At 31.8% G+C, this 22,514-nt stretch overlaps 5 protein-coding genes across 6 annotated transcripts; 4 read left to right on the top strand and 1 right to left on the bottom strand.

The window, feature by feature from the left end:
• Positions 1-1,548: 1,548 nt before the first annotated feature.
• Positions 1,549-3,135, top strand: LOC128183240 (multiple epidermal growth factor-like domains protein 10). The gene is made up of 4 exons (XM_052852188.1): positions 1,549-1,842; positions 2,139-2,200; positions 2,299-2,436; positions 2,879-3,135. The coding sequence occupies exons 1-4, from the start codon at positions 1,763-1,765 to the stop codon at positions 3,046-3,048; spliced, it is 450 nt and encodes a 149-aa protein (XP_052708148.1). The 5' UTR covers positions 1,549-1,762; the 3' UTR covers positions 3,049-3,135.
• A 6,691-nt stretch (positions 3,136-9,826) lies between these two features.
• Positions 9,827-12,313, top strand: LOC128183242 (multiple epidermal growth factor-like domains protein 6). Its single transcript, XM_052852190.1, has 4 exons — positions 9,827-9,901; positions 10,969-11,033; positions 11,111-11,251; positions 12,085-12,313. Exons 1-4 carry the CDS (start codon positions 9,834-9,836, stop codon positions 12,258-12,260), a joined length of 450 nt encoding a protein of 149 aa, XP_052708150.1. The 5' UTR covers positions 9,827-9,833; the 3' UTR covers positions 12,261-12,313.
• A 2,933-nt stretch (positions 12,314-15,246) lies between these two features.
• Positions 15,247-16,885, top strand: LOC128185375 (uncharacterized). The gene is made up of 4 exons (XM_052854983.1): positions 15,247-15,423; positions 15,525-15,622; positions 15,724-15,849; positions 16,740-16,885. The coding sequence occupies exons 1-4, from the start codon at positions 15,247-15,249 to the stop codon at positions 16,759-16,761; spliced, it is 423 nt and encodes a 140-aa protein (XP_052710943.1). The 3' UTR covers positions 16,762-16,885.
• Positions 16,886-17,571: 686 nt separating this feature from the next.
• On the top strand, positions 17,572-18,202 carry LOC128183244 (uncharacterized). The gene is made up of 2 exons (XM_052852192.1): positions 17,572-17,786; positions 17,891-18,202. Exons 1-2 carry the CDS (start codon positions 17,666-17,668, stop codon positions 18,121-18,123), a joined length of 354 nt encoding a protein of 117 aa, XP_052708152.1. The 5' UTR covers positions 17,572-17,665; the 3' UTR covers positions 18,124-18,202.
• A 215-nt stretch (positions 18,203-18,417) lies between these two features.
• LOC128183238 (uncharacterized) lies at positions 18,418-21,684 on the bottom strand. 2 transcript variants are annotated; one of them, XM_052852184.1, is made up of 5 exons: positions 21,505-21,684; positions 20,652-20,792; positions 20,037-20,187; positions 19,689-19,790; positions 18,418-19,365 (listed from the first exon to the last, which is right to left on the bottom strand). In XM_052852184.1, the coding sequence occupies exons 1-5, from the start codon at positions 21,606-21,608 to the stop codon at positions 19,105-19,107; spliced, it is 759 nt and encodes a 252-aa protein (XP_052708144.1). In that variant the 5' UTR covers positions 21,609-21,684; the 3' UTR covers positions 18,418-19,104. The 2 variants fall into 2 exon arrangements, with proteins under 2 accessions (XP_052708144.1, XP_052708146.1); XM_052852186.1 differs by lacking the exon at positions 19,689-19,790.
• Positions 21,685-22,514: the final 830 nt, after the last annotated feature.

Here is a 22,514-nt window from a genome sequence, read left to right as displayed (position 1 = left end):
CGTGCGTTTACCTTTGAACATTTTCAGCTTCATCTCTGGTATTGCTAGGGGTATCTTTTAAACATTGTGTAGAACATCTGTAGAGAAAATGATATATGAAACGTGACATTCATGAAACCCACCTCCCAAGAGCTACAGATTTTGAGTAAAAACTGTAAAAAGTTATGCAAGTTTAACAACAAATCTTCTCTACCATTCGAAATGCATCAGAAGAACTAAGCACATGGTAATCCAAAATGTGAAATCCATGGCCCCTTGGTAATGCAGTCAGGTCTTAGGCATAGACACCGGAACCAGATGGGGTGGCATTGGGGCTAAGTTTTTTTTTTTGCATAGTTAGATACAACCATAACAAAAACCTTTTTTGTTTTGCTTGTCAAGATTTCTGAGAGGTCTACCCCCACCTTCTTCCACTTTCAATTGGATTTCGACGCTACTGCTAGAGCGGGGAAAATATAGCCATATAATGAAAATGTATTCATTCTAAGATAATCGTCTCCTCTCATCTCATGCACTTTTGAGAACAAAATTGCATGATTATCATATCGATGAAACACCTGCCGACTTTGTAAAATGCATGGGCCCTGGGTCACGAGTTTGGTAGGCACTATAGTGGTGTCAATACGGTTAGGTATATAAAGGAATTGTATCAAATCTTAGACATTATGTATATGAAACTACTAAAATTGTTAAGTACATCGCACCTTGGTCAAGGGTTCAGGCCCTAAGTCGGGGCCAATATAGTAACACAGCGCAAATGATTTTAGTTTCAGAAAATCGGTATCAAATACCATCATTAGACTCCTCAAAGTTGTATAAGTACATGTTTAAAGTTATTTTTCATCATGAGATGCGGCTAATATTGTTTGATTACTATTAATTTTTATTTATTAAATGCATAAGTTTTACTTCAATGATATAAGTCAAAGTTACATACATAACTTGAATATTTTAATCAGTGGGGAGAGAAAATGACGGTAAGCCAATGATCCAACAATTACATTATTATATCCGTTAAGAATAAGGCGAACTTTTTCAACAAGAATTGAATCGAGAGCAGACATGTTGTCATACACCTGTATCTGTTTTCCCCGCCATCCGCTTGTTTGAACAGTTTCAACTGATAAGAATTTCTATTCACTCTAGAATTTTTTTCCACTCTTAATATATTTTATTTAAATTCTCTTTAACTATTTAGCAGTTACTGTGAGATTACGATTTTAGGATATGCTATTTTTGTGTACGTACATGTACGTCCTGTTTTATTCTACATTTTCATGTTATTTTTATTGTTGATAATGCACTTAATGGTATGTCTTCAATCGATTGCTTCAAAACAACGAAATAAAGCCCTGCCATTTTCTGAACAGATGTCCGGTTAGTTTTTGACAACATTTGATGAATGAATTCTGAAAGCACCAAAAATACCCAAGTTGTAAAGTCACGATAACTGCTAGTAACTGTTGGTTTAACTGATTTACAAAATGTAACTGTTAACTAACAGCCTTTCTATAAGTTATGAATTGTAATCTTAAAATTAAAAAAAAAATGTTTCAATAACAAAGCGGGATAGACATAATGACGTGCTTAAGGAACCTAATTGCCATGATCTGCTCCACCGGAAAGAGACAATTGAGATTTTTACACGGGGAAAAACTCCGTGTAATATGTCCATCAGATAGGAAATAGACTCTAAAAGGCAAAATGATTGATAATAACTCGTGATGGCAATTTGGTCTAATAAATTAGATGAGTTTTCAAAATGTGTGGAGAAAGTATGGTCGTAACCATGATTATGTTAATTTTTTATCTTCGACTTTCCATTGCAAAGCTTTGTGAAAGGTAATACTATTGTTTAATTGTCATCTAGTTATTTGTCTGCTTCTCTGTCTGTTGATAATATTTAAAATTTAGTCTTAAAACAAGCCCATTTCATTAAACCTAAGTAGCATTATTGTGACTTTAATTTTCATGCAAATCTTACGTGTATTTTACAATATTAGGAACGCACTTTATATGCCAAGTACATAATAATAAATGTTTATCTAACAATCAGTGTATAACTTTTGTTGTATTCGCTGTCTATATTATACAATATTTTAACAATTAGATATAAGGTGAAAAATAATTTCATTAAGATCCGGAGTTCTGGAATGCTGTCTTGGATATAATTGGAACAAGATAGAGAACAGATGTATTCGTAAGTCTAAAATCAAAAAGACTAGTACTCTGAGCGCTCGTTAATTATTTAAATGCACATACGCCGGTGCTCATTTTTATTTGCTTTTTAATGGACAGCATGTGGCAAGGGCTATATTGGACAAAACTGTAGAGTCCCTTGCCCTTCTCCGTATTATGGTCAGGAATGTACATCACTGTGCAGCTGTGCTGATGAACAGTATTGTAACCACGTTCATGGATGTATAAAACCACAAGGTAAATGTCTCGAAATAATATGTTTCTTCCTTTTTACATACTATAATGGTTTCACTAATTTTGGTGGGCATTCATTTTCGTGTAAGAAAAATTAAAATCACAGTTTAAAGGATCACAGTTTAAAGGAGACTTAGCCGATAATTTTAACAATACATTTTAACAATACATATTTTATTAGAAATTGCAGTTCAGATTTCAATGACATCTCATTCCGTGGATCAATTCAAAACCGAAATCCATGAAAGTTGTATTTTACAAATATTGATGAAAACACAGTATTAAATAAAGTACGTGTATACATTTTGTAATTTCAACATAACGTCGGTCATTCACTAAAACATTTTGCACTGCGTAATTCATTGTCGTTCTGTAATTTTAAAATAATAACTTTTTTTCTTGATTGACATAATAAACAAACAGTTCAAAAATATTCATCTTGCAGGGGATGCCTGTCAAAATCCAATGCTAAAGCCAGAGGAATACATGAAAATCACGTCTCTTATGTGGACTGTTATAGTTTGTCTGGTTGTCATATCTATAACTTTTTTCAGTACATACTTGTACCTCAAACACAGAAAGAAACCAAATGTAGATGTGTCACAGACTTTGTAAAGCTAATAAATTGTTTTATTTACATTTATGATTAATGGTGTATTTTCCATTAATTTTATCTTTATATATTTGCAAATAAAAGCAATAATTGTGGTAAAAAAAGAAACATCTTAGATTTTAAATATCATCAACATACGTTTTCCGCTATTGTTTTATTGGGAAACGGATATTTCCTCCTTTCTATTTAAGTTAAGAGAGTATGTTTGTTATTTTAGTGATATATCTTGACATGTTGCAAGTCATAGCAGATGTTCGTCCATTGCTGGGGCTTAAATTGTGTTTATCATTTAAACTGTTTTCTTAAGTAAAAGCAAATAGATATATTTCATGTTTAGTAAACTCATAAAGTAAATATTTTGACCAAATGATCATATTTAAGTCAAATAGCGATGACTGATCAAATGTCATCACTATGTAATACCTACATCTGGTATATACAATGTATCTCCGATTCAAACAATGCATAAGCTTTTCTGCTATTAAAGAAATAAATAAATTGTTTTTATGATACATTAAAGTATAAAATTATATACATTATACGATTTTATTATCCCAAGGATATTATTCGAACCATTGGCTGATGTTTTACGTCTACTTTAGGAGTTCCAGTATAAGCCCCTAATGGATAGCATAACAATTTTGTATATGTTCCTGTATTATTTTGTTTATGGGCAAGTTCCATATTTTAACAATCAGAGTCACTTGGCCCTGTCGTCAACAACATTGACATTAAAAAACTCAATTCAATTGTCAACTCAAATTCTTTAAAAAGGAAAAAAAGGAAAAAAAATGTCCGTTAAGGAAAGTTGGTGACGGCGGAGTGTTTCTTTTCTATCTATTAAAACTTCAAAAGTATTGTTCCCTATATGCATGTACATGCAGTTATAATTTTCTTAAATCAATAGTATAAAAGCCAAGGGACCGCACTGCTCACCTGAGTAGCATTTACCATAAAATTATCAACTGGCAAGCAAAGCAGATAAATCTAATCAAAACCGCTTTATGAACTCAAATATAAATATTAAAGAAAGTTTTGTTCCATTTGTTGTTTTGTCAAGAATTAAGAAAGCTGGATCCTTTTAAATAATGATTTAAAAAATTGTATCAATGCATTTCTAAATAAGAATATTTTTCAAAAATGTTTACTGACAAATTCGTATATACTGACTTATAAACCTCTCCTTATACCCATTACAACTTTGGAGGGGGTGGTGATTTAAAACAAATTCTAAATTACATTTCTATAGCTATAAAATTGGTTTTTCCAAAGGTTTCTCGACTGAAAAACATTAAGCGCATGCTTGTTCAAATACCATTTTAACTAGGATGTGTATAATTACATGTGAATTAATAAATTTTGTCTTAATAACGTCTAATAATTGTTAATGGCAAGCAATCGTTTAAAAGATCAAACTGTAAAAAGGTTATTCATTCCTGGTATTTAGTGGGCTGTGTATCGGCCAAAAAAACAGAAAACAAGTCACTGGCATATTAAGCGATAAACTGTATAGTTAATACCAGCAAGACATAAAACGATCGAAATGAAGGAAGATTGTTACATTATGTATATACGTAGCTGTACAGTTTTTCTTATAATATCGTCAATATAAGGATAAACGAATTTTGTAACCTTACTGATTAGGGAAATTATTTTTCTATGATAATGATGCATTGACTGGCATAATAAACACGATCATATAAAACAAATTTGTGATCGTAACATTCAATATCAATAGAAGTTAATAAATAAAGCACTTGAATAAATTAAACAACCTAAAATGAATATGAAAGAAAATATTATATTGAAGGTTTTACTTTTAAAAATGATTAAGTAGCGCACATTGGGGTACAGTGGTTATCAGTGCTCTGCACAGTGGCGTACAGTCGGATACAGTGGAAGTCAGTAAGTCAGTAGTGGGGTACAGAGCTGTTCAGTAGAATTGTACAAAAGGGTACAGCGGGGTACAGTGGAAGTAAATAAAATGTACAATGAGGTACAGACAATGTACAGAATATGTCAGCCAAGGTACAAAAGATTTCAGCCAATGTCAGTCAATTTTTTTGAGTATCAGTAAATTTGAATTCAGTAGTAATTACTACATACAAATATATTTTATTAATAAGTAGATTTAGTTTATGACATAACATTTCACTATTATAAAAATATTTCTGGTAGATGTATAGAATAGAAATAAGAACAATACTGAAAAAGCAATAAGTGTCCAATGCGACACCCTAAATTTTATAGCAATTCTTGTATAATATGCTAAATATGTATGAAAATATCGGAGATAGATTTTTTTAATGGACAATTCCAACTAGTTTAAAACACATTCTGCATTAAATGTGTGTTCGCTTCGATTCTTTTGGGTAGTTTGACGCACCGCTGTAGCACTATTTCGATCATGCATGTATATAGGAAAGTTGTGTAAATTACAGTACTTTAAATCCTGTTGAAAAAATATAACGGAAGTCAAACTGGATAAGTGATAATTACTATCATAATGTTTAATGCATTGGTACATTGGGATCTGCACAATAAGGTCCAGACTTCTTTTTTTCATTGGACTACTTGAGTGCAGAGCTAGTACGATTGTAAATAAGAGTCACATTTAAGGTTAATGTTGAATACCTGTTAATTAAAAGTAGATTAAGTTAAACTTTATATGCATGACCGGCATCATTATTAAGTTGCACATTTCTGAAATTAATTTGTCAAACCATAACGAAAAATGATTGACATATTGTTAAAGGAGTATAAACCAACCAACCGACCCTCCCCATCTCCGGTTTCACGCTTAGATTACTTAAAATAAACTGTTATTGTTTCAGTAAATATGTTTTAAAATATCAATGTTTTACAAATATATCAATATTTTAAACCAGGTGAAGAGACGCATGTTACCGCCATGTTACCGCCACAAAATCTCCTGGTTTTACCAGATACATCTTCATCATTAAAAATATCAAGTAAGATTGCAACTGCTGAAACTAATTGCGAGAAATGATCAGTAATATTTATTATAATTATATTTGGGGTTTTTTCACGTGACCTAACAACTATTACCATTTTCACAGATAGTCACATTTGCACTGGGAAAAAACGAAACATCATGAACATTCTTCATATTGGTTTGACAAGTATGATAGTTTTGTTAAAGTAATTATGGGTGTTCTTATTGTCTCATAATTGGTTTTAACTATTTCTAGTAAAAAAAACTTTTTGTCCCATGGAGTTTGCGAACCAATACGCTGATCTAAGAAAATACATACTGTAAAAGAATTAAATAAAGTTCATTATTTCAATGCCAAAATATTATAATTTTTCTTTTTAAAATTTTTGAAAAGTTTAATCATTGTAAACTAAATTCTTCAAAAGATGTGTGTTGTAAATATAAATGAGTTTTCTGTCAAATAATTATAAACATTCCTGATTGCTTTAGGCGCAGATTTTATTATTTAACTTAATACACATCCCCTCTTATTAGCAATCACATTTTTACCATGTTTGCATATATGCAGATTTTGGAGAAAAATATTGTAAGGATGAAGTTTGTTAAAGGAATTGTCACGTTCATGATAGAAGTAGAATATGAATGAAATAGATAAATGATATGGGATTTAGAAGAAGAGAAAAAGTCAAATGTTTTAAAAGGTATGTTGGTTTCCTTTATGCATGTAAACAAAAGCTTACTTTTGAAATCGATGGAACAATTGGGTTTTTTTTTTCAATAAACTACACATAAGGGCATACTAGTATATATGATTCATATAACCTGCTGCAAGAAATTGATGCAAGCGTCAAAAGAACGACCCGTAATTGATAGGAGCGTTTATAAATATAACTTTTTTCAGATCGAGGGATTTTGATCGACTCTGGCGCCTGTAATTTGCATAATTTACCCCCACCCCAAATATGCTTGTCTTATAAGATAGGCACTTGTCAGCTGATTCCGGTATACAACTCAATATGTTCAGGAAATCGTACCATTGACATCAACTTTGACGATCTATGTAGAACAGGAAGTGAACACTGCGTATTAAAAACTTGAAAATAAATTATTGAAATATGTTGCAGGAAATTAACTTTTTTTTATCTTGTCTTGAACGAAACCATGAAGTCGTCTGCATTGGAAGTGAAAAAAGCGCAGTTGATTTTCTTTTGTATTGATGCCTTACATGCGAATGTCTGCAGAAGGTGATATATTTTTGAAATAAGTGTTACTGAATATGCGCATGCGTGTACATATATGAACAGATATGCCAACGCTTGTTTCTTTTCTTTTTTTATATCAGTACGGAAGGAATTGTTGAGTGCTGTCCTGGGTATTCATGGAATAAAATAGATGCATAGGTCAGTTTAATGTAATATACTCTTTATATATCTTTTCAAGTCTAAGTTCCATACGATGTTTTAAACAAATGCACGAAAAGTCATGCATCTTTCCTATTTTAAATATAAATCTTAAAATTCAGGATGCCGTGCTGGTACATTTGGACCACATTGTGAAATGCCATGTCCGTATCCGCAATACGGACGCAACTGCTTGTCAAAATGTTCCTGCACGGAGGATCACTGTGATCCTGCTGACAGTTGTCCCGGTAAGTCACATGCATAATACGTATATTGAGTATGTCAATGACGTTTTGAAATTTTTAATAATTTTACCTAGAATCATAAAACAGTATTTAAACAGCAAGCTCTAAATGAAACACTGCTCTATTATTTTTAGATTGATAATTCAACAACGTTTCCACAGAGCACACACATTTTCATTCATCTGTCGAGGTGAAAAATGGTATGTATAAATAATAAAATTAACAGAAACATGTGTGTTTTTAATTTAACTTTATAAAGTTTGATTCATGATTCGTTTTGATTAAGTTTGTATTTTAAACTAAACATGATAAACATCCTTGTTTCTACATAAAATATATTCACCTATATACTGGGAGCCACTTGTGATCAACTGCAAAGCATTACCCGATTTTCCAGTTATTACATGTGTACATATATCAAGTGTATTATTATCAATGAAAATTGTGTTCCTTTAATTCGTATCATAACCCATCAGTTTTTTTAAAAATAAATTTCATTCAAATTAAATAAATTGAATTCCTTTGGTAAATATTACATGTATAATTTGAAATTGTTCAGTTATTATCTTATAGATCTTGATTCAATTACAAAATAGGATCGACTCAATTCATCCACCATAATGATACTCGCACTTGTCAAGGAATCAAAACACAGAATCATGGGGGCGCTCCTCTTTTCCGGAACATGCTAACGGCGATTATCAGTCTCTTTTCTCTGGCTCTCTTTATGTTTATATTATACACAGGATTGTTATAAATCAAAGAACACACTTGATGGCCTATTATCAAAAAACATCATTTGTTATAAATCAGTATGATTGTAGTCATTGTTGATTAATCAATATTGTTAATATCGAAATTGTCTATATTTAATTTGTATATCCAATTTGAAGCTATGTGCCTCAAAGTAACATTAGTCTAAAACCAGTCACAAGCCTTTAATATCATGGCAAAACGTCGTTAATCGAAAAAATAAAAATAAATTGTGAATATTCGTTTATTTCATGTAATGTGTGTACATACATGTACGTAAATATTTGTGTATAATATAATTGGTACAGGCACAACCGCTTTTGGAAATTTGAACGATAATAACAGGGTACATTTACGGTTTCTTACAACAATAAACTCATTATGCACATATGTCTTTTATAGCTAGATTTCTCACAATCTTCATTTATGAATAATTATATAAATCTTCAGTACAACTTTACAAAAAATACATTTTGGAGATACTTTATTTCTTTTGACTCAACGGTTTTGGTCTTGTTTATTTAACATTTGTTCTATTGTATTAATAGTGTGCTACATTTGGTAAATGTTACAGCATTTTGGATATTATTAGTTGTTTGTATATAGCGTATACTGTACTTCCTTTTTCGTGAAGTTAACAGATTAGTGAACAGGTAATGCTTTTATGCTTATTTTGGAGAATTAAAGCAATCAACGCAGTTGGTATGTTTCAGCGTAGGTTGTTGAATTTAGCGAAAAAATGTCGAGAGTTGGTTAGTAATTCTTTGAAGAAGATTTCAAAAATAATTTAAAAAATTCTAAACTAGAAGAGTTCTTAATAAAACAAAAGACAACAGACGGATATATTTACACGGAAGTAAAAAAAAAAGGCTTTCGGTTCATGTTGATTAAATTTGTGTAGGCAAATCATTGTGAATAATCAATTTTTGAAAAAAAAGTTGAGATGATATTTTGCGGATTCGCCACACATAATAAAAACGAGTTCGTGTTAAATATACATCACAGTGTTGCAACTTCCTCAGGACTATCATTTCGTGTTTAATATGAGACACACACGAAAACCCTTCAAATACATTTATCTGTAAGCCAGCTGTACATGTCATCAATAAATTTAAAAAATCCACTAGAATTGGAATTACAATTCTTAACAACAAGTAACAATGTAAAAATATATGAGATATAATACAAAAAAATGTTTACATAATTTATTGAATAATTTCCTTACAAGTCAATATTCCCGAATCATTCGTGTTTTCAACAAAAAAATAAATGAAAACGAGGAAACGTATCACGTCTTTCCAACATATACAGCTTTAGTGACATTTCCGGTGTGAACGTGTCATAAACATGTTAGTGTACTATATGTAAAATATAATAATAAGGAAATAATTTAATAATATTTCCAAATAATTGAAAGGGCAACCCTGCAAACGATGATTCTGTTATGTTCATTGTTGTTTTCTTATTGTGGTGTATCAACTTGTATTCAGATTTGTAAAGGGTATGTTTGTCTTGATGAATACTTAAATAAAATGTTCATACTTTCGTTAAAAAGAATACTTGATTATAGCAATCGACATGTGTGAGTTTAATCCTAAATTAAGAAATAATTTTAATAAACCACATTTTTTTCATCTAAACGGTTTAGGATTGTCACTCATTTATTTGCAAAACAATGTACTTCATTACCTTAATCTTAATTTTACAGCATTTTTGTCAGTACATGTATGTTAAGTTGACTACATACTTCCTTTACCATGCAGTTTATATATCATTGACCACGTAAATGTAATGCTAATTAGGATCGTTTAATAGATAAAAAGCTAATTAGGATCGTTTAATAGATAAAAAGCAACCAATGCAATTATTGTAATTCTTTAGTAATCAAATTCAACACAAAAGTATAAAGCGATGATATACATGTTCGTATTTATCCGTTATTCAGATTTTAAATATCAACAAAAAGTGATCTTTTAAAGCTAGGCAATTCCATTAAAAAAACGCGGAACAACAGGCGATTTTCAGTACAGGAAAGTCAAATTAAGCTTTCCATTGACATCGTACGCACACGTATATATAAGTTTGTTGGGCTATTTTTTGTAAAGTGTCAATTTTAAATGGGCTGTTGGAATGACACACACAAACACACACACACACACACACTAAAACGGGGCCTTGTAAAATATATGACAATGTTGCAACATTTAGTAAAAGAGGTACCCACGAAAAGCCTTCAAATATCTTAAGACATTCAAGAAAATGTACTAGAATTAAAGTTTTACTTTTAAAAGAGTTACTTCTACATAAAAATATGATGATCTTGTCTTTCGGGGTTACTTATCCAAACTATTTTAGCATTCATTATATATGTAAATTTTATATATTACTGTAATAAGAAGGCTTCGACATTTATTAGGGTGTATTATATCGTGAATACTAAAATAAATTCAACAAATGCCGCCATCAAATCTCTGTATGGTATTCCATATCATATATGATTAAGTCCACCTTAACGGACATTGATTTATTGAAAGCTTTATTTATATAAACAAATATTTCTAAATTTAGACATGACGAAAAAACAAAATGTTGCTTGGGATATGTTTGGAATGAGACTCTTAGAAGTTGTTCAGGTACTTAAAAGTTTTCTTTCAATTTTTGACGTTAGGACATTTTCTTAATAATGACCGATTATTTTCATTTTCATAAGCCTGCAATGATGGTTATATAGGGGAAAACTGTAGAACAACTTGTCCTGAACTGTACTATGGTCGGGAATGTCGACTTAAATGCAACTGTACCAAAGATCAATGCAATCATATAGCAGGATGTTCAAAGTTTGCATCAGAAGGTATTCTTTTTTAAGTATTGTGTAAGTTTATCTTTTTTTGGCATGAATGATAAAATACATGTATATGGTATGTGTAATTGTTAAGACATATTGACGACGTAATCACGTAACTCATACTGTGATTTATTTTTATAATTTTTTTTATCATTTTTTTGGGTTTGACAAAAGCACACAAACCGAATGCCGACATATGTGTGTGTGTGTGTGTGTGTGTTTCGGATACTTTGTTAAAGTACATAAAATAGCTTATTTCATTTTTATGTCGCAGCTGTCGCTATGATTTGAATCACATTGAAACCCTTATTAATATGTACGCATTATGTACGTATTGTTTGCACAGATGTACCGATCATAGTTGCTTGCATGACTTTTAAATATTTAACAACTCGATGTTGCATTATGATTTTAATAGGATTTGAATCACCTTGAAACCCTTATTAATATGTACATATACGTATTATGTACGTATTGTTTGCACGTAGTTGTTGGCATGACTTTAAAATATTAAACAACTTGATGATGCATTAGTATGTGCCTGACATAGATAAATAGTTTTGCTGATTTTACTTTTTATTACTTTAATTTGTTTGATTGGGATTTTTATTTGATTTAACGAAATATGAGTATTTTAATGCCAACGTCGAAAACTATTCGAGTTTCAACTATTAAATAATCAACACCCAAAGTAATTGCTAAATATTCCAAAGTTTGGTATAAGAAAAATATTTAAAGTTATGTTATACCCATAATACAATTACTATCCAACTAATATTTTTCGGAGCCAATATGCAAGCAGATGAGCGAGTTTTCTAAATACGTTTTTTTTTTTACAGATAATACATCCACTACCCTTTTGGCAGAACAAAACCCTTGCACAAGGAAGAAAACAGAAGCACTTGGTAATCCATCGTTACTACTTGGCATGTACTATGCTGTTGTTAGTCTTGTGATTTTGTCAGCTGTTATGATCGTATTATATATAGCTTTGTTTATATTCGCTAAACGTTGAACGCCAACATTGATTATTTTCACACGAAAATTAAAATTATTGGAATAAACAATTGTCGGAATGGAGATTCTTTATATTAATTTTTTAAACATCAGTATGAGTTTATATACATTTATATTTTCACCTTCAGAATTGATGCATTGTTTTTCAAACAAAGAAAAATGACCAGGAGCCACTTCCGTCATTTGATTAACAATAGTCATAACTCCAATCAAATAAACGTTTTAGTATCACATAAACTATCTTCTCAATTAAGTACAGTATATCATATTTAGTTGGATCTCATTTTTTTTTTATTTCTATGTTAACATTATTTAAAAATTATATGTAAGCTGCTTGCCAGATCCTACTACTCCCAAAGTTGATGTTTTTAACAAACCTGAACCCACTTTTTCCTAACGATGATTCCACAAAAGTAATAGCTTTTCTGGCCATATTGATTTTGAAAAAAAAATAAACGTACTAAAGATATTGCACTAATGTTTTCCTATGTTAAGATTCCCCTATCGTGTCCACACTCTTACCAAGTAATTTGAATAAGCTCAGTTCCTGAGAATGCTCTCACACTTCCTGGTCGAATAGTTTTTGAATAGAATATCTTTAAAAAAATTATCTCAAATTTAATGTTGAAACTGTTACACCCCCACCATTGTGGCTCATCTGTGCCTCTGAGGATTATAATCATAATTTGAACAAAATTACATATTCATACTATCTGAGGAGGTTCCACATTTTTTTTACGTTTATCTGCCCCAATGGTGTATGAAAATTTTTCAATATTTAATAATATTTGATAATTTGTATTTAAAAAAAAAATCAAAGAAAAAAAAATTACCAAAAGTTTAGCACACACCTACCCTCAATAATAATGATTTGAACTTATATCTACATGACCAGAACTTGATGCTTCCAACCAGTTTAACAAGATTAAAATATTCGGACCTAATGACTTTAAAAAAGAAAATTATTTAAAATGCTAATAGATTTTTGATAGTTATAATTATCTCTCTTTGAAAAAAGTGACTAATCAACAACTTGAATTGTCTTCAAAAAATGCTTTCTGCCAAGAATCGTGAAAGTTAACCTATTGGCTTTGGACGAAAGGCAAACGTATGAAGCGATCCGAATATACTAGTACCCCTCCAGCAGAGGGTATAAGTGTTCGCCTTATGTAAAATGACAGTATGTGTTCAAAATGTCGATGCCGAAGATCAAGATCAAAGAAATAATAAATCAGAGCATTTACTGATAATTCAAAGCCGATCCGTGTCTCTCTCCAAAAGTTTGTTTTATAAAACAACTAATGTGTTTTAACAACGAATAAAGGAACATAACGCTAAAAACAAATTTCTCAGCCTAAAATAGTGGGTTTCTTCTTTAAAAAGGTGTCTTAATTTCAAATGAATGCAGTTGCCAGTCTTCTGTATTAATTATGTGTATCTGAAGGTATCTACGACGTTCATCAAAGATGCATACAATACCGGTGTAGCTCTTGTTTAAAACGGTTGTGGAATTGGTGCATACTTTAAACTGAGAGTGCAGAAAATTACCAGCAATGTATGCTAGTAGAAAACTAAAACTCAAAGAGAAATGTTATGCTTGGATATGAACAAATGTATGTCAGTAGTATTTGGTATACTTATATTTCATCTGTACTTGCATGAAGATGATTTAATTTTCGAGACAGACTATCTACCTTCACTTTACTAGACAAATACAAAGGAACAGCAAGAACGATGCGGCAGACTCAATCATATATCAGTCAACCAGCTAATTTTTGTTGTTAGTCCTTTTGTAAATTATAATCATACAGTTTTGTAAGGGTGCTGGCACATGTGTTTTATGTACTCATACGAACTGATTGCAGATTTAAAAAAAAATTCTTACTCTTAGAGACAAGTTTACTTCAAATATGAGGTGTTTGACAATCACTTGTAAACTTGTACCAGGCTTAAGTTGTGGTCTTTTAAGTTTTGGGAGTTAATTTTAATCAACTCTCCTATGCAGTTACTCTGGCAAAGCGGAATTGAAACAGTTTTTGGGCCTAACCACGATATCCGCTATTGTTCATCATCATGCGTTAACTTTTGAGCATTTTGGCTTCTTCTCTGAAACTGCAAGGGATATCTTTACAATATTTGGTGTGTAGAATCTGCAGAAAAATGAATTTATTTAATACTTTCTGATCTGACTAGAAGCTTAAAAGATGAGACAACACATGTATTGCGAATTTAGTCATAGTATTAAATGACTAGAAATTAACCAATATAAGGGGAGATTATTTTACATCAACTTGCATAAAATTTACGAGACAAATCTTTACACTTCAGCTTATAATCTCCCCTGTTAATACTGAATATGATATAACAGTTTAATACAATAATACAAATAAAAATTTGGCGTCATATAAAACAAAAATGCCAACAAATAATAATTCTGTTCGTTTACACTGAACACTAAAGTCCGCCAAATTGACGCTGAAACTTGTAACGCGTACTGACCCACAAATTTGATTGGTCAACAAGCATTGCGGGTAACCTCTGATGCTGAACCCCAAAAGGCACTATACATACTAATAAATTACATTAAAAAAATCTCATAAAGTTTACATAAATGTTATTATTTAACAATATTACTGTATAATATGAATTTTGAAATCCATGACCCTAACCTCCGAAGGACCATTAATCATAGGTAAAAACTGTAAAAAATGATGCAAGTTTCAAAATATATTCCCTACCATTGGACATGCAGCAAAGACTTTAAGTTTATGGTAAGCAGGGAAACTGAAAAAAAAAATTAGAAAAATATGAGAAAAAAGCGTTCTACCAAAATTGTGTGTACATGGTCCCTTTGTCAGGGGATCAGGTGCAAGGGCTGGGTCATTATACACGTATCAATAGGGCAGGAAAGCGGAAACGCGTCATACACGAGATTTAACGAGAATTCAGTCGTTGGAGATAAACAAATACATGTGGTTTTGTAAATGGCTTTTTCGATTCTATATTGGCTGAACTATGTGTCCGGCACAAAAAAACTTCAACAAAAATCAGAGCTGGCGGTCAAAGCAGATCATGTTTTGAAGTTTTGTTTTGACCCCGAACTAAATCACGTCCAGGGAAGAGTCCAGGCGAGTATGAGAGATCGGAGTTACCATGTCAATGTAAGTTCACGACTTTATTCCTGAATCATTCCCACTCTAATAAAATCAGTAGTAATATTGTAGTAAGATTTTGTCTGAAAGTATTTAATTAATCAATGTAGATCACGCTGGGAGAAAATAACACAGTTGTTGACGGTATATGTGACTGTGTGAACGGCCAAGACAAGTGCCATCACAAGGCGTCTATTCTTTTATATGGGTATAGTGTTTTTAATTAAAGAAAATATATATGCACACCTTGTCTAGTTCATCTTTTCAGTTGAATAATATATGTAATAATCTTGATTGTATTTTACTTAGATATAAGAATGTTAGCAAAACAGATGTGAGAGCTTCTTGGATTCAGCATCCAAAGCGAGCTCCATCAAAACAGACCACTACAATGGAAGAACTATTTCCACCCCCACCAAATATAGCCAATTACAGGTATGTATCAAGTCATGTTAAATTTAAAATAAATGAATTAGCAGGAATTATTAGTTTTCACAAAATTTGTTTCACATGGCATTACATGCAGTTGTATATCATAATACATGTACAATGTACATGTATACTGTGTACAGTACATGTAGCCATTGATAAATCTGGTTATTGTATCCTCAAATCCTCAAATGTCCAGCCGTAAATAATATCTTTATTTCAGATAATAACTAGTCATAAAAATAATTTTTTCTTATCTTATCCTAGATTAAACTTTGTGTTCAGGAGATATATTATTCTAACTAATCATATTCTGTTAGGGTAACAACAAGACCTGTAGATGAGACAGATGTAGCCTTCCTGTGCAATAAGCTTAATGCTCTTGGTCAATTTTCAGGTTAAAAGTTATGCTTAAAATTGAGGGTTTTTTTTTTTTAATTTTGAGTGATTTTCTTCAAATTTTATTAATGTTTGTGTTGGTAAAATATTTGAATGAATGTGCCTGACGCACACAGTGCAGGATTTTCAGCTCCAAGACTGTGACATTAGTGTTACGAGGAATTTTTATGTGCTGCTTAAAACTCATGAAAATATTGGCTTTTAGTGCAGCTTTGGGTACATTTTCAAATATTAGCATTTTCTTATTGTTGTTATTTAAGAAAAAAAATGTTTTACTTAAAAGTTTCTTTGTTCTGAAGTTAGTTTTCTTTCTCTTTTTCAGATGTTCATGCACTAATACATAATTATATAGAAACAAAATTAGATATATGAAAACATACTACTTGTAGTAACATACATGTACATCTGGCATGTTTTGGAAATATCTTTCCTAGCATAGTAAAGTGTAGTAATGTTGTATCTAATTATTATAATTTATTTGATTTTGCACATTTTAGCTATGCTATGGATTGTATCTAAAGAGCCTCCATCTCCAACACTGGATGTTCCAACTGTTGAAGATTTGCTGCTTGGGGAAGGCTACACAGGAGCTACAGACAAGATAAAGTGGCTGAAGACAAATCTTGCAATCTCCAAAGAGAAAATAGAGCAGGTTGATTTTACTTTGTTTATGACATAACGTGAGGTTTCGAAGTTGATTTGATCAAAATATTAATACATATATAATGTGTATATTAATATCTTATTAAGTAGAAAAGTTAATAAAATTATGATCAATTTTAGGTTGCACAGATGACCACAGGACAGAGGAATAACCACCTCTGGGCATTGGTTAGAAAAAACCGTTTGACTGCATCCAACTTTGGAAAAGTGCTAGCTGCCATCGGACGAAACAGGTTAAAAATTATGTATTAAATATTTTTTTCTCTCAGCACACTCAAATGTTTAATGTTGATCATCCCGTGTATTGATGTGTATGTAATACATATGACTTTTTACTTTAGTAAATTTTGTACATGTAATGAATCATTCTTTCAGGTTCCCACCCTCATTGTTTAAACAAATTCTTGCCTCGTATGACCTATCTACAAAAGATGCTATTGTATGGGGAGTTAGCAATGAGTCAGTTGCCAAAGCAAAGTATTGCTCTTATGGAGATGCAGTTGTTGAAGACACAATTAATATACTACACCAGTATCATTTTCATATGATGATTATGTTGAGGTAATTTTTATACAAGTACTGCATAAATCACTAAATACACTAGCTGTTGGTATACATGTACTTTCAATAAAATAAAGCACTGTGTTTAACTTTTTTACACTTAGGTGTATGGTTGCATGAGAATGGTGTTTTAGGCGCAAGTCCTGATGGCCTCATTCGGCGGGCAGCAACCCACAACTATAACCATCAAGCAGCAGAGATGACTGATGTGCTAGAGGCAATGCAAGTGAGGCCTGAAATTTTGGAAGTGAAGTGCCCCTTCACTGCTAGAAATATGACAATCCCTGAAGCCATTAACTCAATCAAAGAGTTTTGTTTAGGTATTTGTATTTTTATATTACCTGCATTTGATTTCATTTAAAAAAAAAACAATGTAAAAATGTTGAAATTTTGATAATAAGATATATATTTTTTGAATTGCTAGAGTACCAGGTTCATGATGGCAGACAGATGTACAAGCTTAAAGAAGATCATATCTACTACGACCAAGTACAGGGGCAGCTATACATCCTAAACAAATCAGCCTGTGATTTCGTTGTGTGGACAACTCGAGACAATGCCATTGTTAGGGTTCTCCAGAACGGCTTGTTGGGCCAGAACATTGAGAAACTTACCAACTTCTATTTTGCTCATTTGATCTCTGTTATTCAAAAATGACTGTCACAATGTCTGGGTTCCTACCTTAAAACTGATAAATAAGCTTGTATCGGTTCAGCCAACCTTTTTCTTAAAATAAACAGACCTGGTACTCCTGTTTTGACCCAATCAGTGTGTTTTTTTTTCAATGATAGTGTTATTTATCTTAGAAGATAAAAAAGCAAAGGTTTGTATTGTAAAGTTAAATCAACAAATGACAAAGAGAAAAAAATGTTGCTGTTACATTTCTTAATTTAATAGATTTTAAAATTAGATGACAAAAAATGTAAAAAAAACCAATCTATTATGGTTTGAATCAGACTTATTAAATAAAGAAAATCCATTAAGATTGATGGGGGTATTTATAAACATTTAATGACATATAAATTCACTGATCAAAACTGTAATTATTTGCAATTTCTGCAATCATGGGATTTTGAAAGTTTACAAGCATAGCACATACTTGAAAAATCTTAGTACTAATGTGGCGGAATTGCTGAGGAATGTGTGACAGAATTTCAAAGTTTTTTATCCGCTCATTCACTCTCTCAACATGGATTCTTGACCTCGCTATCTTCCTGCAGACTTAGACTTCTGCTGGGGTGTACTGGCCTTTATCTTTAAGGAAGGGAGGGATGTTCAGATGAATACCCTGAGGGAGAAGAGAATGGATCGTAAACCCTTTGTCTGCCAAAATCATTTCTCCTGGGGATAACTTGGCAAGCATGTTGCTATGCTTTACTATAGCAACATCTGAGGTGCTGCCAGGATATAGTTTGCTTACGTACACAACGGCTCCATTAGGAGCAACACCAGTAACAGACTTCACAGTATGTCTATTTTTGTAGGAACTGTAGGTCTGTGACTGGGCTGTCATGTCCTGACCGGGAACATCCTGTGTAACCTCAGTGGCGTCAATCACAAGGCGACAACAGTTAAAATCTCCAAAACTTGCTGGCATTGAAGCCTTGCACTTAAGAAGTGAAGGAATGTTATTTTCCATCATACCTTAAAAAAAACTTCATGCAGAGCAAAGACATGGGTAATGATGATATTATGAATGGTTGCTTTGCTGGTACAAAAGCGTTCTGCAAGGTCAAGGAAGGGACAGTTCAGCTTAAGTTTCATTAATGTCATGAAAAGTTGGTCCGTCCTTGAAAATGCACTTGGAGTCCAACCATCCACGTATACCAAAGGAAATCGCTGTAAGGTTGAGTCGATGATCCTAAACATCTGCGGTTTCAATGAGGTGTACATCAACATCTACAAATTTATAATAGGTCAACTTGATAATTGAAGCTGTTAAATGTTCTTGTAGAGAGATAATTTAACTGTAGATTTAAAATCTATAATGTATTTTGGTACAAACATGATCAAAGAAATTTTAAATTCGCAAGAATTTTATTATCAAATCAGTCATTTCCTTCGGATTAGACATTCAGTTTTAATTTAGCAAAATAAAAAATAAAGGTTGAATTTGGCTTGACCAATGATTGACATATTCCAATTGCAATAGGTCATCCAAAGTAAATCAAGTAATCTAAATATTGTCTTTAAAAATATGTAATTTATTTGATGTCTAATACCTTCTGCTCATTGTCGATGACATTTGCAACTGTTAAAGGGTGCTTCTGTGACTGTAGAGTTGCTATTTCTGTCTGCAAATATGCTATCTGCTTCTCCAGTTCCTACAATACAAACCATAATTGATGAATAAAATGATGACTACATGCTTCATTTTTTTAAAAAATTTGTTATACAATGTACCATTCATTATTTTGCTAGTACTGAATTTAAAATCCAATCTGCTTCTAAAGAATTTGGAATGGATGTACATGTGCCAATCCAACATCAATCAATATTAATTAATATAAATGTATATTGTTAGATACATGAAGAAAAAAATTCCTTCTGATACATTTGATTTTTATCACCTTGATTTCTAATACTAGGGATGAATAAGACTGCATGTAATTATGCTCCTCATCAGCAACCTCATTTTCAACCACAGGCTCTGTGTCTGTAAGTATACTTTCATTTGTCTCGGGTTCTGCAGATTCACCAATCTCAGCTTGCCTGCACTGTCTAGAATACATAAAAATAGGATTAAACTTTAACAGTTAACAATTTCTTAAAAACAATATCTTCTAATCTACACAATAGTTTTGTCATTTAGTATTTTTTCTATCAGTTTTGAATGCACATTACACAATAAACAAAATATTGAAGAATACATTTTCACATTTTGACAAACAGCATTTAAATAAATGTACACCCTTGCATATATGTATGGCAACTTGGTATGTGTAATATCAAATGTACCAGCTCCCATTGTAACTTACTATGCTTAATTAACAGTAAAATATTTATATATTTCATCCATTATTTGTTATAATCATATTGTTTTAATGCATATGACCCCCAAGGGCCATTGATTTGTGAATATCAAAAGAGTAACTGTTTTTGTTAAACTCTTCAAACATTTAGCAGTATACTGAACAGTGAGCACTGTGGAAATGTTCCATATTTCACATAAATACATTAGTTACCGTGAAATTTTATTTGGATTTGGAAAGTCAAAATAAGTGCCCTGGTTCCAAGGAAACAATGTAGGACCATTTTCCTTCCTGCCGTCTTTAAAGTGACAGCTACAAATTCTGTCTGAAGAGTTGACTCTTCTGTCTTTCCTCCTATGCATAAAATGGTTATTAGAATTGAACAAACAGTACAATTTTACTAACATGCAATTGCATATAATTCAAATCAATGATTACATTATTTATCAAATCTGTTAATCAGGTTTACTTGCACAAATGTTATAGATACTGTCATACAACTAAGTAAATAACAGCCTTTGGGATTAACAAACATGATAAGCTTTATGTATTTTATGTATGGCTTTTTTTTAACTATGATCTATTGATAAAACTGTGTGTATTGTGAACTCCTGATCAACTGAATACAACAAAGTAGTTATAACATTACAAAATTAATACATTACAAAAATTTCACAAAAGTGGCATATAAATACCAACGAGGATAGAATATTATTTTCATAATATTTGTATATAATGATAAAATATGACAAGTCAAGTTTTTATGCAAGTGCTATGTATATGTGTATGGATTGTATGAGAGAAAATTCGAGCTAGAGCTGTAAGCGTTTTATGTGTACCTTAAACATGTCAAAGGAATTTTACCAAATCAGCTGTATTATTTTTCTTTAAGACAAGTTTACTGTGTAATGCTATTTTACATAAATTTATGTTAAACCCCACTTACCCCCGTAAAATTAAAGTAGCATCAACCCCATGGCTAGGTGTACAGTGCAGTACGGTGTAGTTAATAGTTACAACATATAGCGAAATGCGAATACCTGTTTACTATCAACATTTTACCAACCTGCACAGCTTTTCCCAATGTTTAAGATGAGTCTGGGGAAATCTGAAAAAACTGCAGGCTTCCCTCAGTCCCTGGTGATTACAACCAGCAACAAAACAAAGCATACCGTAGGCTTTAACCTCAGCTGAACCACGTGGAGGTTTTGTTTATCTCCAGCGCGTAAATCGGAAATGACGTCAGAGCGAGACTTTCCTGCCCTATACAGCACACTTTTTAAAAATTAAATATTAGAAAATGGTCGTTTCTACTTCTACAGCAAGGGGGATATAATGAATTAATGGCAATGATGTCCACGAAGCGTTCTGCCAAAATTGTGAAATCCGTGGCTCCCTGGGTCAGAAATTCAGGCCTTTGGGTAGGGACAATATGACTTCAGTATAATATTGCATACAAATTTAGAATTTTCAAAGTCAATGGAAATTACCTATTTTTATTACGGATTATATTTTTCTATTAAATTGTGAAATTCAATGCGCAAAGTGTGGATTTAGACATTTTGGGGGTGGGGGAACAGATAAGGCCATATAGCTGGTGGACATATATTTTTAACTCTGATAACATCTTATGTTGGTTTAAAGTTTCGTCCGTTCAAGATTTGTTTTATCTTCGTTTTGAAAAATACAAGGTAAGTCATCACCTGGCAATACCAAATTAATAAATGTGTTCTGTTTTTAGGAAATATTCTTGAAAATTCGGTGCATTGTATGCTAGTAACAATAATATGTATGCATAGTGTAAGCATTATATAGATAAAATTGTGACTTTGTTTTAAATGATTGACCATTATCCTTTTAACCAAAAGTTTACAATCTACATATTTATAATTTAAAGAGGGCATTAAACATTTACGACCCTTGGCCCTCTCCCCATCATGAATTGATGTTTACAAACGTCAAACAATAACATGCAGGAGTAACAGCCAGAGGAGTCTCGGAAAAGGGTTTAGACCCCACAATTAATGAAGCAGAAAAACGATTACCGCACAGGCCCACACCCGGACTTTGTTTCTT

The sequence above is a fragment of the Crassostrea angulata genome, chromosome 5 (genome assembly GCF_025612915.1).
Source record: "Crassostrea angulata isolate pt1a10 chromosome 5, ASM2561291v2, whole genome shotgun sequence".
NCBI classification, from domain to species: domain Eukaryota; kingdom Metazoa; phylum Mollusca; class Bivalvia; order Ostreida; family Ostreidae; genus Magallana; species Magallana angulata.
This window is presented reverse-complemented; position numbering and strand designations above follow the sequence as displayed.